Below are 17,672 nucleotides of genomic sequence, written 5' to 3'. Positions count from 1 at the left end.
CAGTTTGTAAAACCAGCCTTAATATCAGAATGCCCTACTTTTAAAGGGGTACTTCAGAGACTGTTAATTATTTTTATTTTTTTTGCTAATAGTTTGCTTTAATAAAGTTATACTACTTATACTACTTTTGTTTTTTTTCTTTCTATATGTATTTCCAGTGCCTGGCAGCAATAAGGGGCCACACGGCCTCTCTGTTGCCACCAATGTTTGTGTCGGGACCTGCAGGGCTATAAGCTACAAGGCACTAAAAATAGGATGCCGTCCACCATGTACTGTATATTTTTATATACAGTACACAGGGGGAAGAGGCTGCCTGATGTGATTGTGGTATCCGGCAGCCTCTGCACAGTGAGCGGTGATTTCTATCACCATTCACTATGCTTGAATCAGAGGGTAGTAATCCTCTCTCTCTGCAGAGGCTGCTGGACACCACTGTCGTGTCGAGCAGACTCTTTCCCCTGTGCTTAGTATATAAAAATATACCGTACATAGTAGGTGGCATCCTGCTATTTTTAGCACTTTGTAGCAGCACTTACAAATCTTATCTTATAACCCTGCAGTTCCTGACACAAGTGGTGGCGGCAGCAGAGGGGCCATGTCGCCCTTTATTGCCACCTGGACCAAAAGTTCATATAGAAATAAAAAAAAAAAAAACTACACTTTTTTTTTTTTATAATGTTATGTATCTTTGTTAAAGCCTTCTATAAATAAATAACCGTCTTCGGAGTACCCCTTTAACTTTGATTCAGTGGAAGTTATTTTTTAAACTCAAAATTTTCACATTACAATTAGTGAACAAGAACATATGGAATATGTAAAGTAAAATTTACAACAGTCACCCATAGATTTGCACACCTGCCATTGGTTTTTTGCTTAATCTCTCACCAAAAGTGCTTTGGAAAGTTCTTTACTGTTAATCATTTACAAGGTTAGCTCAGAGACTGCAGATTACAGAAAGGAAAACTGATCTGTTCAGCCATGTGAAAACTGTCAGGTCAATCTGCACACTGCTCTGTCAAACTAACTTCTGTTTTTTTGATCTATTATTCTCCAGTTTATTGGGGGATGAAATTATGTTTTTTTAATGCATAGATACACCAAAATTGGATTTGAAAAGTAGAGATAAAAGACGAGATAATATTAAAAACATAGAAGATTTTCATCAGAAAAAAACCCACATGCTCCAACAAGTCGGCCTCTTTATTACTTTTTTTTATCATAAAGGGAATCTAGCAGCAGGTTAGCAAATCCTAATCTGTAGACGTTGTGCAGGAGTTGGCGGATGGGTTGAATGCCCTCATTGACATAATAGTAAAAGCTAAAATTACTCAATAATACTGTAATGAATTAACAATGTGAACATGCAGCCTCTCTGTCCTCTACCCTATTAGAATCTATTAGAATCTATCAGCAGGTTAGGATTGCCTAACCCTGGCATCCCGTCTGCTTCTTTGCTGAGAGCAATGAGTCAGAAAATTGGTTGAGAGCCATACTTCAGTATAGTGAGTGGGGAAGGAGTTGGGCTCTGGATACAGCCGTGGGGTGGAGTGGTGGGGGGTGTTGGGGATCCTATTCTGCATGGAATGTTCTCACTGGCAGGAGACAGTTAATATGGCAGAGAAGGTGTCGAAAGTTGTTTATGCCCTAAAATTGTACCAATAAAAACAAAGATCAGATAAAATAACAAACCCTTGCAAACCTCTGTAGACAGAAAGTATAGGGGTCAGAATAATAAAAAGCTATCTTTATACGGTTCTTTATTTTTTAACAGTAATAAAACATGTGAAATATATTTGCTTTGTGCTGCGTGTGGGTTTTGGTACTCTCTCTTGTCAGTTACAAAGCTTTTTTTCATGATAAATTAGAAAAGGGGTTGCTGATCCCACTTAATAAAAAATAAGCCCAAAATGTTAGCTTTTTATCTTAATAATTGTCACGTGTTTTATCCCTTGACATTCTGTTTATTTTCAGATAAATGGGATTTTGACAGAGAACATGTCTTTAACTGAAGCTCAGGCGTTGATAGAAAAATCAAGAGGGAAGTTGCAGCTGGTGGTCCTAAGGGACAAACGTCAGACACTGATAAACCTGCCATATGTGGAAGACAGTGATTCTGAAATGGAAGGTGAGATGACTTTTAGTCATTCATAATAATATTTAAAGGGGTACTCTGGGCTGGTGGTGTTTTCAGTGTATGGCCGGGGAGAAGGTGGATGAAGGCAACGTCGTGCACTTACCTCCCCGATTCCAGCATTGGGTCTTGGATTGCGTTGCTCTGGTCTGTGATGCAGGCTCGAGACGTGAAATTTCCAGCTCCCTCAGCCATTCAGCGGCAGAGGCGGGAGCTTGCATCACAGACCAGGAAGCGATCAGGTGTCACAGACCAGAGCAGCACAATTCGGGACCCGCCGCTGGAATCGGAAAGGTAAGTGGACGTCGTTGCCTTCATCCACCTCCTCCCCGGCCATACCCTGAAAACACCCCCAGCCCAGAGTACCCCTTTAATTTATAAGAAATTGTATTTACTTTAGTGGTTTATTCACTAATAGCATTTGCCTTTTAGGTTTTTGCAGGATTTCCTTTGTATGTTATGACTGTATGTCATGTTTTTCCAGGTCCAAACCTGAGACAAAATATGCTCTGTAGTAAACCAAACAGACCTCTCTAGAATCTGCAAACATGTCCTTCAATTAGTTAGGACTTAACTTATAAAAAGATTCCTGTTTAACCTGGTTGTGTGTGTAGTTGTGTCTTTTCTATCTGATTACTTTTGAACTGTTCTTTAGTTAAAGGGTAGTTTATAAAAATAAAATATTTCAAATCAACTGGTGCCAGAGATTTGTAATTTACTTCTATTAAAAAATCTCAAGTACTTCCAGTAGTTATCAGCTGCTGTATGTCCCGCAGGAAGTTGTGTATTCTCTCCGGTCTAACACTGTGCTCTCTGCTGCGACCTTTGTCCATGTCAGGAAGTGTCCAGAGCAGTAGCAAATCCCCAAAGAAAAACTCTCCTACTGAAGTAAATTACAAATCTCTGGCATTTTCTGGCAATTGTTTTGTGAACTACCTCTTTAACCTATCAGTGCAGACAGGAGATTGCAATTTGCATTGCATCTATTGAACTGTATTACCCCCAAGTGGTAGCAATAACTGTACCGCCTTTTAAATTGTTTGTTTTTACTTTGAGAACTCCATATTAACATTTATATATTTTCTTTTAGATGATCCGCCATATACAAACAAGAGAAGAAATCCAAGATCCAAGGAACAATGAACAAAATAAAGGTTGGTTGTCTCCTGGATCCATTTTGTATCTGCTGTACACTACATAGTTGACTACAATGAGGCTGGAAAATTATGCGTCCTTCCATTTCTCTCCAATTCGACTACTATGTTTGTAAATGAAAAATAAAAAAAAGGTCCTGTGTCTAGATATTACGGTTAAAGGCTTGTTATGGTTATTTTTTTGCGGAATGTTCACTTCATGTGTCCAGTGTCGATGCTCACACATTTTCAGTCCTTTTACACTGACCTTTAGCTGTCCACGGCTGCAAATCGATCAGAACTCGCTTGCAGTGCCTTTTTTGTGCCTTTTGTAGAGGCAAAATTAATTGATTGATACATGGATACATTGCTATCGGCCACACATCTTCTGCTTTCATAGGGAAATGTGCAGCCGGTTCTCAGTTGAATGAGCGTATCTAGCAAAACTCATTGCCCATAATCCACCCATGTAAAAGGTCCTTAGCTTAGTCCCACCGTTCAGATTCTTTTGTAAACAGTGAGCGTAGTGATTGTTGCGATAGTTTGTATTGGTTTACCTGCACAATCACGGAAGAAGTCAGTAAGTTGTTACCAACCATAGGCCTTAGATACGTACAGTGAAAAAACAAAATCACAGGGGCGTATCACACTTCTAAAACATAACATTTATTCGTTTGGCTAAAATGTTAAAAACGCCACAGAAACAAATATTCTCCAAATCTGAACCTTTTGATCATCTGATCCATATTGTAGGGCGACAACCCCCAAATACACGATAAATTGATATTCAAAATAAATTTTAGTTAACGTAACAGTCACAAATTATACGTAAACTGACGTTGCATAACATAAGTAGCCCGACGCGTTTCCCCATGGTGTTTGGCCACGGATTTGTGACTGTTACGTTAACTAAAATTTATTTTGAATATCAGTTAATCGTGTTTTTGGTTGTTGTTGCCCTACAATTTGGATCGGATGCTCCTGGTGACCTATATCCAGCCTGCACCCCATATTTATGGTGCAAAAGGTGCAGATTTGGAGAATATTTGTTTCTGTGGCGTTTTTTACATTTTAGCCGAGCGAATAAATGTTATGTTTTAGAAGTGTGATACGCCCCTGTGATTTTGTTTTAAACCAATACAAATCTGTGCACTAGAAGTGTCTTCTCACCAACGCCACAAACATTAAATGGATGCTCTGAAAGGAGATCAAAGTTTTGATATTATTCAGATATCTGATTGAACAAAGTTATACAATATTTAAGTGTGGGACAACACCTTTTGAATAAATAATAATAAAATACACTTGACGCATTCACACTATATTTCCTATTTGTCAACCTCACAAAGGGTGTTTCTGTGTTTCTTTTGTAGGTAATAAATTATAAAGTCATGTATGTATATTTTTAGCATTTGAGGACATTTCAGAGCTGCACTTGTGTTGCTCAGTATTAAAGACTTAAAGGGGTACTCCGGCCTGGGTCCTTTTATTTTTTTTTTTTTTTATATATATATGGCTGGGGAGGAGGTGTCTGAGGGCAACAACGTCCACTTAGCTCCCCGGTTCCAGCGGCGGGTCCCGTATCGCAGCGCTCCGGTCCCCACTGCCCGGCCCCTTCCTGGTGTCTGACGCGGGCTTGAGACGTGAGGTTTCAATTCCGCTCAGCCAGTCAGTGACAGAGGCGCGATCGTCGCTCGTCGTGTAGTGGACGCTGTTCCCCCTCAGCCACCTCTTTCCCAGCTATATAAAAAAATAAAAAATAAAAAAAAAAAAAGCCCCCAGGCCAAAGTACCCCTTTTAAAGGGGTGGTGTCACAAAGAAAACTAGGTTTATACTGATAGATTATGTACAATGAAACATATTTCCAATGTACAAGCATTTTTTTAAATTGATTGTTTAAAACATATAGTCTCACTAATCCTCCCCATGTTTCCTTGGTAATGGCCCGCCAGGCATTTACAAGCTTGGGACGCTCATGCTCAGTTCAATCGTCACATGATCTAACCCATTAGTACTGGCAGTTGGTTTTCACTTCACATGCCAACAAGGGGGATTGTGGGAAAGTGTCTGCACTGTTGCATGGAAACAGCAGGGTTACAGTTTAGAGAGGAAACCAAGGAGTGAACAGATCCATGGGGAAGAGAAATGGAATAGGGATGTAAGATACTTTACTAAAAACTAAAAATCTGATTTTACCTTATTTTCTTCGTGACACCACCCCTTTAATGCTGATTAAAAATACACCCAACTTGAACATGAATCTGTAAGAACCCTATTGAGTATTGGAATCGAAATAATCTCAAACAGTGTTTTATCATAGTTGTTTTTCATCTTACATTTTAGGTCCATGTGACGGGTCTTCAAATGCCAGAACAATTTTTTCTTCCTCTAACCAAAGATATATATATATATGTAAAAGCCAATGCATTTGTATTTTGTATTCAATTAAAGGCAAATTCGTAACAAAGTCTTCAGTGCTGTGTTGTCCATTATTAATGTAGCTGTACTTTTTTCAATTAAGTTTTTTATCTTGACAAAATATGTTCCATAGCATATTTGTCCATAGCTGCACTGGAAAAATGAAAATTACTTGCATTACAGTAGACCACTTCTTTATGCATAAACTCTCCTAAATAAATTTGAAGGGGCTGTCTTATCAGACAACAGTTTTAATAAATGAGGGCACCATAAACTATTGACTGAAATGGTGAACAGATTGGTATATTATTTACAGTATTCTATTCATTTATTTTCCTGTTACACCACTCCCTCCAAATGCTGATTGACAGCTGTCTGCCTATACAGAGTAGATAAACAACTGCCAACCAGTGGCTGGTGGACAGAGGGAGCAGGTGCTCATGAATATCGAGGACTACTGAGCACACAGACACATAATGATTAGGACTCCATAACTGCTGCACAGAAAAATATCAGTGGTTAATTCTGTTCAGTGTTTGTCACAAGGTTATGCTACCCCCAAATAGGACAGTATAAACATGCTGACAGTCTGTTTCAAGCAAGTAGACACTTGTACATTGCAATCAAATGTGCCTCCCCAAATAATAACGTGTACCTGTCATTTCAAACAACTTTGCAGACATCAATAGTACAATTGATTTTAAGAAACCCTGTAATAGGTTTTATTAGGCAAAAGAGCTACCTTCTGTACTCACAGGCTGTTTTCCCACCTTTCTCCCTCATGTCTTATCTGTTCATTATCAAGAAAGTCATCCACAAGACAGATTTGCTGTGTTTAATTAAACCTATGAAGGGGGGGGGGGGGAGTGAGCAGAAAGACGAGAAAACCAGCCCTGTAATTTGGAGACTGTCTGGCAACAGAAAACGCTAGATTTACAGGTCACACTGCTCAGTGCTGGTCTGGGAACTTGGTGAGGTAAGATTGCAGGATGTTGTACTGTGCTGGCTCTTATAGGGAAACTGCATGGGCTGGCTCTCTCCTCTGCCTGCTTATTCATCCCTCTCGGCCCCTCCTGCTCCATAGTTTTTAATGGACTAAGCAAACCCGTCTTGCTTTGCTTTTCTGCTTCAGATAAGAAGTGAGGGGGAAGGTAGGAAAACAGCCTTGTGAGTACAGAAGGAACATTTGTTAAGTGTCTAATCCAAAAGATGTCAGTATACCCTTTGGACTGAACGGTTTGGTCTGTCGACCTTTGTCGAGGTATACATGCTGTAGGGTAGAGGAAAAAGTGGCGCCAGGGTATTATGATGTAGGGCTTGTTGATGGCGGTCATGGAACTGCCTCTGTGATACTGTCAGCCGAAAATAAAGATTGTTTTTACCTAAGATGCCGGATTACACTGCATTGCTGAAGGTATGTATATGTTTGTGTGATTGGCATCTGGAAACTGACTTATGGCCTATCCTCCAGCTTCATACGCTGCATTTACATCCAGGCACTTCAGCTTGCCGAAACTGCTTAAAGGGTTGAAGTACCACGTGTCAGAACCATGCTGATCAGCTATTGGCTGACTATCCTTAGGAATTTTGCCTGGAAAACCCTTTTTAGATTAGTGTACACATCCTGCAGCCCTGACGTCATTTCACTAGTTTGAGTGCTTTTGGATACAAGTTCTTAAAAAAAAAATGCATCTTTTTTCTTTGAGGGGGTATTTGGTTTCTTTCCAAGCTGCAATAAAGGGGTAGTGGGGCAAGTTGTACTAGTAAAACTTTTTTTTTAAGTACCACTTGCAATTAAATAACCTTTGGAAACTGTGGTTAATATGCCAAACCTAAATAAATTGTTCATGTGACTATGCTATTACTGTAAGTAGTGTCCTTTACTTTTACTCATTATCAATATTGTGTTAAACTCTTGTGGTAAAACTGTTAAACTGTTGTGCCCTCTTGTGGTATAAATTGGTACTACTAAAACTGTAGCTGAGATGTACTGTGTGATAAGATTCTTAGGATGCGTTTACACAGAAAGATTTATCTGAAGGAATGAATTTGAAAAGAGGATAGATCCCAGTCTTTCCTTTATGACCTGATCCCTGTTTACAGTCTGCTCCTGGTTTTGGCTTCAAAGATCTGTCAGATAAATCTGTCAGTGTAAACGCACCATTACTCTTGCCTATTTATCCCGGCTTCCAACACATTAACTTGACAAATTCCACACACCGTACAAAAAAACAAACATAAATGGCTCTCAGACTGAGATACAAGATTTAACTGTTCTGATGGAACCAAGATTGAAATTTTTGGTCTCAATTCTAAACCTCATTGTGGTTAATGCTAGGGATATTTTCAGTGGCTAGGAAAGGAAGGTTTGTCAGGGTTGAGGGAAAGCTGTATGGTGCAAAGTGCAGAGATATTCTTAATAAAAACCTGACCCTAAATGACCCTAAGCACATAGCCAAGACAAAAACACAAGTGGCTTGATGACAACTCTGTGAATTATCCTTGAGTGGCTCTGAAATTAGTCCAATCTAACATCTCTAGAGAGACCTGAAATGGCTGTCCACTGAGGATCACCATCCAACTTGACCGGGCCTCAAAGGATCTGTAGAGAAAAACATCCCTAAATCCAGGGCCGGACTGGGACTGAAAGCTTTAGACATGAGCCTGAACTTAGCTGAACAGGACGACCGTATGTGTAGGGTAAAGCGTATGGGCCCAAGCAATCGAAGCTGGGAAGAGGAGGTAGGCGATAGGTGCCAGAGGAACGAGTTAGGATGACATGGGGCCAGCCACACCTTCTCTATTTCGGCCCATTTCTTGTAGGCCAGGTAATCAGACCAGGCCAGTATTTTCCTCTGATGGAGTATATTAGGCACGGCTAAACCCCCCCCCCCCCCTGGGTTTTACTGCTCATCATCACCGATTTAGGCATGTGATGCCTTTTCGAGGCAAAAATTAATTTAAATATGTCTCTCTGGATGGCTCTAAGCTCAGAAAGAGGCACACGCACTGGGAGGGTCTCAAATTAATAAAGCAATTTAGGGAGTATCGACATCTTTACCGAGGCCACCCTGCCCAGCAAGGAAATAAAATGAGAGGACCACTTGGAGAGGAGTGACTTAATTTCCTTAAATAAATTAGGGAAGTTGGCAGAGTAGACGATAGAGAAGATGGGAGTCAATCGAATCCCCAGGTACTTAAGGGAAGACTGGGTCCACTTAAATTTGAAAACTGTGCGTAGATGGGCTACTAATGTACTAGGCAAGTTCAGGGGCATATCCTCGGATTTCGTGGTGATGGGGGAAATTTTATGATAAAATGTCACTGCAGGACAGACACTATATACCATATAATCTTGTTGGACATACTGGGAGCTAGCATTCTCAGCAGTTCCTGAAGGTCTATAGATGTCAGGGCATGCTGGGAGTTGTAGTTCACAATTGATGGTGTTAGGTATTACATAATTCTGGGTTTTTCATTTTACATTAATTAAAAAAAATATATTTTGTGGGGAGAACTACAACTCCCATCAGTTCCTGAAGGTCTATAGCTGTCAGGGCATGCTGGAAGTTGTATTTCACAATATATGGGGTTGGGTGTTACATTTGTTTAGGCATGTAAAATGAATACCCCAGAACTATGTAACACCCAACCCCATAGATTGGGAACTACAACTCCCATCATGTCCTGACAGCTATAGACCTTCAGGAACTGCTGGGAATTGTAGTTCTCCCAACATAATAGTTTTTATTAACGTAAAATGGATACTCCCGAATAATCTATTTTGTTGGGAGAACTACAACTCCCAGCAGTTCCTGAAGGTCTATAGCTGTCAGGACATGATGGGATTTGTAGTTCCCAATCTATGGGGTTGGGTGTTACATAGTTCTGGGGTATTCATTTTACATGCCTAAACAAATGTAACACCCAACCCCATAGATTGGGAACTACAACTCCCATCATGTCCTGACAGCTATAGACCTTCAGGAACTGCTGGGAGTTGTAGTTCTCCCAACAAAATAGATTATTCTGGAGTATCCATTTTACTTTAATAAAAACTATATTATGTTGGGAGAACTACAATTCCCAGCAGTTCCTGAAGGTCTATAGCTGTCAGGTTATGATGGGAGTTGTAGTTCCCAACCTATGGGGTTGGGTGTTACATAGTTTTGGGGTATTCATTTTACATGAATAAAAAATGTAACACCCAACCCCATAGATAGTGAACTACAACTCCCAGCATGTCCGTACAGCTATAGACCTTCAGGAACTGCTCGGAGTTATAGTTCTCCCTACAAAATATTTTTTTTATTTTGTTGGGAGAACTACAACTCCCAGCAGTACCTGAAGGTCTATAGCTGCCAGGGCATGCTGGGAGGTGTAGTTCACAACTTCATATTTTCTGTTCTTCCCTGCCTCACTTTATTAACAAGTTAACAATTTTTAAGAGAGGAGGTGAAGCCCTGCCCCAGCAGCGTTGTGTGTGTGGGACAGCTCAGCATAGCACCCGAGCATATGCAGCACTCATTAATCGATTCCCCCCATACCCCCTCTCCCCCTTCAACCCATGTGTACCCCCCAGACCTGCATTGCCAAGTCAGCTCTCACTTTCCCACAGCAGCATCTCATCATGCTCCGTCCCATACACAGAACGCTGTGAGCTGCTGCTGGGGGAAGGTGAGAGCCGGTCCGGCGCTTTAGCTCTGAGGAGTACACATGGGTTGAAGGGGGAGAAGGGGCAGGGCCGGGACAAGGAGTTTTGGTGCCCTAGGCAGAGAGGCCAAAACCAGGAGTGGATTGAAAACACAGAAAGGATCTGTTCACATAATGTTGTAATTGAGTGGATGGCCGTCATTTAATGGCAAATATTTGCTGTTATTTTAGAACAACGGCTGTTATATTGAAATGATGGCAGTTATTTACTGTTATATGGCGGCCATCCACTCAATTTCACCATTGTGTGAACAGAGCCTTTCTGTGTTTTCAATCCACTCCTGGTTTTGGTTGCTATGAGGACCAAATACTGCCTGAAATATACGTAGTGTGAACCCAGCCTAATGGTGCGTTTACACACACAGATTTATCTGACAGATTTTGGAAGCCAAAGCCAGGGATGGATTTGAAAACAGGAGAAATCTCAGTCTTTCCTTTATGATCTGTTTCCTATTTATAGTCTGTTCCTGACTTTGGCTTCCAAAATCTGTCAGATAAATCTGTGTAAACGCACCATTAGGCTATGTTCACACTGCGTATATGTCCAGCCGCTTTTTTTTCGCAGCCGGACATATACGCGGTAAACTCCGGCCGGAGATTTACGCTACTTGCGGCCGGCTATGTACGGACCGCGAACTTACGCCCGAAGTCTACTTGCGCTTCCCGAGCGCCCTACGTAGCGATCTGACAGCGGTCTTTTATTTGGAAAGCTTTACCTAGCCCCGGACACCCCACAGAGCCTTTTGGATCGGCACAAAAAGCTGCAAAATTTAAGAAATCACCACTACGTACAGGACCGCATGTAACGCTACGGGCGTAAATTCCGGCATTTTCGTACGCAAACAATGATCTGGTTCATTTTTTACGCCGGCGCATACGATCCGGGCGTAAGTTCGTACGTAGTGTGAACTGTGCGGCTTTACTTCGTATACTTTCCATTATACGCAAACTACGTAAGTCTCCGGCCGCTTATTCACGGAACGCGCTACGGGCGGAAACTTACGTAGTGTGAACATAGCCTTACACAGGACACAATAATTCAGTATACCACACTAATGAGTCCAGGTAAATTAATTGAAGTGGCTGGGACATTCTCTAGGTGACTGTGTTGCAGTCTATGGGGGATCTCCATGCTGATGGATAGCTGTGAGGTGCTGCACTCACATGTGTGGTGTGTGTCAGGGACCCCCAGTACAGATCCCTGTCCCTCCTCTGGCTGCTCCTGTCTCCTTATCTGTGACTTATAGTGCAGCAAGTCAGGTTTAACCCTTTCACTACTTTCCTTCAGATATTCTTCTAACAGTAGCTACAGAAGAGCAGTGTAGGGGTTAAACCTGACTGCTCCAACAAATCAAGATAAGGAGACAGCAAGAAAATGGAGCCCCTCACCCTTCCTATCCCAAGTGTGACAGGACTGCTGCCCCCACCTCAGAGTCCATCTGTCCCGTCACAGCCCTCACACATGTACAAGGAATGGTGCTGTATAAGAGAAGGAAGCAGAGAGATTACACACACACTCACACAGGACGGGTCGGCCGGGGGAGGGGTGCTTCATCTCTCTTCTGGCTGCTGTGTATGTGCACAGAGCAGCTGAGCTCATTGGTGGATCAGACGGCAGGGGGCGCTCCTGTCATCCCACCAATCAGCAGCAACAGATGCCGTACTTCCAGCAGGAGGGAGGGGAGTTCATGGCCCCCCAGCTGAGTGTCAGAGCGGCCTCCATGACATCCGGCCCCTGCAGCCTGCCCCTGTCTGTCTCCGTGGGGAGGGGGGTGGGGGTTGCTGGCTGGTAGAGGCTGTGGGGGGCGGGGGATGGTGCCAGGCTACAGGGACTGGAGGATAGGAGCTCACTCCTTGCTGCGCCCCCTGTAATTAACCATCAGATGGCGCCCTAGGCCATCGCCTACCCCTGCCTACCCTTTGTCCCGGCCCTGAGAAGGGGTGTTGAATGTGGAATCGGGGGTCTGGGGGGAATAGATTTCTGAGCACCGCATTGCAGCCCCCACATCCCGGGAACCAAGCAAGCAAAGCAGCCGGCGGCGGAGGGTGCTTTCCCAGGCTGTGTAAGGGTCCGGGGGTGAGGCTACCGATGCTCTCTGTCATCTGTGCATTCTCTACTTCCTTTCCTGCTGGGGGAAGGTGGGGGAAGGTGAGAGACGGCAGACATGAGACAGTTTGGGAGTGAGGAGGGGGGGGGGTGTTAGCGAGTGATGTTGCAGAGTGCAGGGGGGCCAGGCACTCACCGCTTGGCGCCCCCTAGCTGTTCTAGAATCGGCCGTGCGCAGCAGCTGTGCAGAGTTGGGGGGAGGAAATAGCCAGGCGATCATGTACAGGGTCAGCCCCTCTGGCATTTGCCAGAGCTGCCCTATGGCCAGTCCGGGCCTGGCTAAATCCAATATTTTAGTTTTAACTTTTCAATAAATAAGCAAAGATTCCTAACCTTCTGTTTTCACTGTTGTAAAATGACACACATTTTGAGCAGCTGAATGAAGTTGGGAGCCGCCAGATAGAGCATTAAAGCATACCTGTCATAATAAAAGACTATTAAACATTTCACAGGGACATGTCAAAAGTTGTGATTGGTGGGGGCGTCACTGCTGAGCCTCCCACCAATCAGGTAATCTCTTGGGGAGCAGCACCTGACAGCCCTATAGACCTGTAAAAGAGCTGTTTGGATGGAGATGACTTCAAACCAGGGAGTAAGCAACACTACCACGTATGTCAGCAGCGAGATCCCCACCAATGAAAACTTTTGACATGTCTCTTTTTTTAATGATGGTGCCTATTTAACGCCATCATAACATACCAGTTCGTCATGGTGGATTAAAGGGGGTTTCCCATTGGATCTGAAGTGATAAAGATAAAACTTATTTAAAATGTACAAGATTTACTGTATGAAAGGTGTATATGTATTATTTCTCTATGTGCCTGCTTTGTTTTGATTATCTGTTATCCTTGGTTACAAGCATCTTCTAGCAACTTCTATAGCACACATGCCCAGTTCGATAGCAATCTCCTGGTCTATCCTGAAAATATTGGCAGGTTGTAATGCAGCAGTCTGGAGTGAGGGGATCTCAGGGAGGATAGAGGTTACGATGAATAAATGAAGATTTATCCTGTCACAGGCCGGGTGGTAATAACTCTCTCCCTCTTTCAGAGGTAACTACTGCCACAGAGGTTACAGAGAGGGACTGCACCTAGGTGTTTGGTGATGGATGGTACTTATAGTCCCCCTTGGGACTTCCCTATTACTGCTTCCTGAGGTGGTGAGGGAGAAGCCCTTGATGGTGAGGAGGTGCAGAAATATTCAGAAAACAGGGAGGCAGTGAGGTACAACGGTGACTTTTACTTACATAAGAAGTATATAACTTGAAGAGTTTCCTTGTGCTTAACATCTCTACATGGCTGACTGCCAGAGATGGGTCACTGATGTTACAATGGAGATTGTTGGTGTGTATGGGTGGAATCATGCTGGTAGGTAGTGAACCACAACCCAGTGGAATGGGAGTCCTTTAAGGGTATCTGGGCCGGGCCATAAGCCAAAATGTTTTGGTTCCCACAAGCATACCTCCCAACTTTTGCAAAGAGGGACAAGTGCGCCGCGGTCCTTATAGCCACGCCCCCATAGCGACCCTCCATAGCCACGTCCCCATAGCAACCCTCCATAGCCACTCCCCTACAGTCACCACATGCTGCTGACTGAATAGTGCCCGATATAGTATCCAATCCCCCCAAAAATGCCCGATATAGTATCCAATCCCCCATTATAGTGCCCCACATAGTATCCAATCCCCCCAATAGTGCCCACACAGTATCCAATACCCCATATAGTGCCCCACATAGTATCCAATCCCCCCATATAATGCCCCACATAGTATCCAATCCCCCCATATAGTGCCCCACATAATAGCCAATCCCCCATATAGTGCCCCACATAGTAGCCGATGCCCCCATATAGTGCCCCACATAGTAGCCAATGCCCCCATATAGTGCCCCACATAGTAGCCAATGCCCCCATATTGTGCCCCACATAGTAGCCAATGCCCCCATATAGTGCCCCACATAGTAGCCAATGCCCCCATATAGTGCCCCACATAGTAGCCAATCACCATATAGTGCCCCACATAGTAGCCAATCCCCCCATATAGTGCCCCACATAGTGCCCCACATAGTAGCCAATCCCCATATAGTGCCCCACATAGTAGCCAATCCCCCCATATAGTGGCCCACATAGTAGCCAATCCCCATATAGTGCCCCACATAGTAGCCAATCCCCCATATAGCGCCCCTCATAGTAGCCAATGCCCCATATAGTGCCCACATAGTAGCTAATGCCCCCATATATGCCCCACATATTAGCCAATCCCCCATAAAGCGCCCCACATAGTAGCCAATCCCCATATAGTGCCCCACATAGTATCCAATCCCCCCATTTGTGTGGCCCGACCAGAAAAACAATAAACCAATAACTCACCTGTCCGCCGGTCCCAGCAGCTCCTCTCCTGACAGAGCGCACGGGCAGCGGGGTATACAGACACTGACTGTGCCGGAGGTAATTCATGACAGAGACTGCAGGTCACTTCCGGCACAGTCAGTGTCTGTATACCCTGCTGCCCGCCCCGGAGGATGACGGGAGTGCGCGCTCTGCCGGGAGAGGAGCTGCTGGGACCGGTGGACAGGTGAGTTACTGTTTTATTGTTTTTTTGGTCGGGCCACACATAATGCGGGACACTGGGTGCCGTTCCGGGACCGCGGGACAGCACCACGAAAAAGGGACTGGTGGGAGCTATTTCCCCTCAGTGTGTATATCTTGATGAGAAAGTACTGTAGATCAGGCTGGCTCTCTTTGTAAGTTCATCTGAAAAATAAGCTCCTTGGCTCAACAACTCCCATGGGCCACACTATCCTATTTAGTAGTGGTGCTGACTCCAAAAAATCTCACAGGCTGTAGCCCCCTCGGTGGATGTTACTCCTGCTACAGCTGCACTCAACTACTCAACAACTCCCTGTGCCAATTGCCTCCTGAGGGGAGCTCATTAGAATGGCTCTGCCCTCTGTATGTGTGTGTGTGTGTGTGTGTGTGTGTGCGCTATACATACCTGTCACGTGCCGACTCGTCTCCGATCTTCAGTCTGCGATGTCCTCTTCGGACGGCCGGTCCGAATCCCTCCGAGCGTCCTGAGTGCAGGCCGCCCTCTTTAGCGTCATCAGATGCTTAGCCGCGATTGGCTGAGCACAGTTATGCTCAGCCAATCGCTGAGACGCTGAAGAGGGCGGCCGGCACTCAGGACGCTCAGAGGGATTCGGCCCGGCCGTCCGAAGACGACATCGCAGACTGAAGATCGGAGACGAGTCGCCACGTGACAGGTATGTATAGCGCACCACACTTCCGGGTACACGGGTGGGGGTGGTGGGACACGGGGAAGGGGGCCATTCACAGACATAACATACATTACAAAGTTGTATAACTTTGTAATGTGTGTTATTCTGTCAATAATTCTTTACCGCCGCACTACCCCTTTAATAATAAAGATAACCCATCTCTAGCATGACTCCTCTCTCTAATACAATAAAGAATAAACAATATATTAATAAATCTGTCAATATAATAAAGGGTCCATTCTCTGCCCAACCATAGGAAAACCGCCAACTTCTGTATACTGCAGTAACAGGTAGTAGATGTAGACTGGCTGTGCTATTGAACCACTCTGAATTTGGGCCGTACCAGGAAGCAGACTCTAAATGGCCTCTAGGTCTTCACCCTTTATCCCACAACAGCTTGCTCCACAAGCATGCTCTCTACCAGGGGTAAGGGAGCAGTGTAGTCAATCAGGTGCAACATCAGGGCAGAGGTCCAGCTTCTGCATCCTGGAGCAGGATTAAGGGTGAAGACCTAGAGGGCACTTAGACTGTATTCCTGGCATGGCCCAAAGCCAAACCGGTTCTGTAGCACAGCGGGTCCACATCCGCTGTCAATTACACGTGTCGCGTCATCAGCTGCTCAGCCGTGATTGACTGAGAATAACTGTGCTCAGCCAATCGGGGCTGAGCAGCTGATGACGCGGCAGAGGGCGGCCGGCACTTGGGACGGTCGGAGCGGTTCAGACGGCCGTCCGAAGATTACATCATTGGCACAAGATGGCGGACGGGGTCGGAAAGAGGCAGGTATGTATAGAACACTACACTTCCGGGTCTGGTGTGGGTGGGGGGAAACACTAACATAACATACATTACAAGGTTGTATAACTTTGTAATGTGTGTTATTTAGTTAAAGGGGTTGGCCACTTTATAGTAAAATAGGTCAGTACAAGGTATCACTAAGTGTACTCACTGTATATACTGACAGCAGCCCCCTGTGTACCTCATAGAGCTAAAATCAGACTCCTCTTCACCAGGCTGGGCTGCCCTGCTCTGTTTTGTTTCTGTCCATAAAATGGCTGACATGGAGGAGCATGTGACCATGCCCTGTCTACTGTGTTCTCCATAGACATATACAGGCTAAGTGGTGGACACTGGGGGGCAGGGCATGGTCACATGCTCCTCCATGTCAGCAATCTTATAGACCAAAACACCACAGAGCAGGGCAGAACAGCCTGGAGGAGGGGAGTCTGATATTAGCTCTATGAGGTACACAGGGAGCTGCTGTCAGTATATACAGTGAGTACACTTACTAATACTGTACACTGAGCAATTTTACTATAAAGTGGCCAACCCCTTTAATAATTGTTTAGCGCCGCACTACCCCTTTAATGTATGAGCTGTCCTGTTTATAGTGTGTTCCTGGCTTTGTCTTCAGTAATCTGTCAGATAAATCTCTCTGTGTAATAGGACCCTCAAGGTTGCCAGTCAACATTTTTATATGGATACCAAATAGGAGCCACATAACTTTTAAGCAGTATACTGTATAAAATTAGGGACTGTCCAAAATGTGCAGACAGGGCAGGACTGGGACTGACAATCAGCCCTGGCATTTTAGAGCACACAGGTCCACTCGCTGCCCGGTGAAAAGTTATGAGACGATGTTGTGAGTGCAGCATGGCTACATGTATCATCACGGCCATGACTGGAATTACAGATAATAACACAGTAAATGGGGTCAGAAGCTTCTGTCTCTGTAATGTGTAGCTGAGCTGCAGTTACAGGTCGTCACCACTACACCGTGTACAGAGACAGACTGCTTCCGGCCCCGATCACCGTGCTGAGTTTAACACCACCACCTCATACTAACTAATACCTCCACATTCTGACTAATACCACTGCATACTGACTAATGTCAC

The 17,672-nt window shown here is 44.4% G+C and overlaps 1 protein-coding gene across 3 annotated transcripts in view; it reads left to right on the top strand.

The window, feature by feature from the left end:
- LOC138785683 (tight junction protein ZO-2-like) overlaps positions 1-17,672 on the top strand; it is a 273,858-nt gene that overhangs the window by 14,224 nt on the left and 241,962 nt on the right. For 2 of the 3 annotated variants that reach the window (XR_011362145.1, XR_011362146.1), the window contains exons 7-9: positions 1,972-2,125; positions 3,222-3,285; positions 5,608-5,672. Coding sequence is in view for 1 of the 3 variants with exons in the window: in XM_069961872.1 (XP_069817973.1) it covers positions 1,972-2,125; positions 3,222-3,274 (207 nt within the window). In the remaining 2 variants the exon portion in view is untranslated. Of the gene's footprint in view, positions 1-1,971; positions 2,126-3,221; positions 3,286-5,607; positions 5,735-17,672 lie in introns of those variants that run through there. The other variant, XM_069961872.1, reaches the window with a different exon arrangement.

Source organism: Dendropsophus ebraccatus, chromosome 3 (assembly GCF_027789765.1).
Source record: "Dendropsophus ebraccatus isolate aDenEbr1 chromosome 3, aDenEbr1.pat, whole genome shotgun sequence".
Lineage (NCBI taxonomy): Eukaryota > Metazoa > Chordata > Amphibia > Anura > Hylidae > Dendropsophus > Dendropsophus ebraccatus.
Note: the sequence above shows the minus strand (reverse complement) of the source record. Positions and strands in the feature narration are given on the sequence as shown.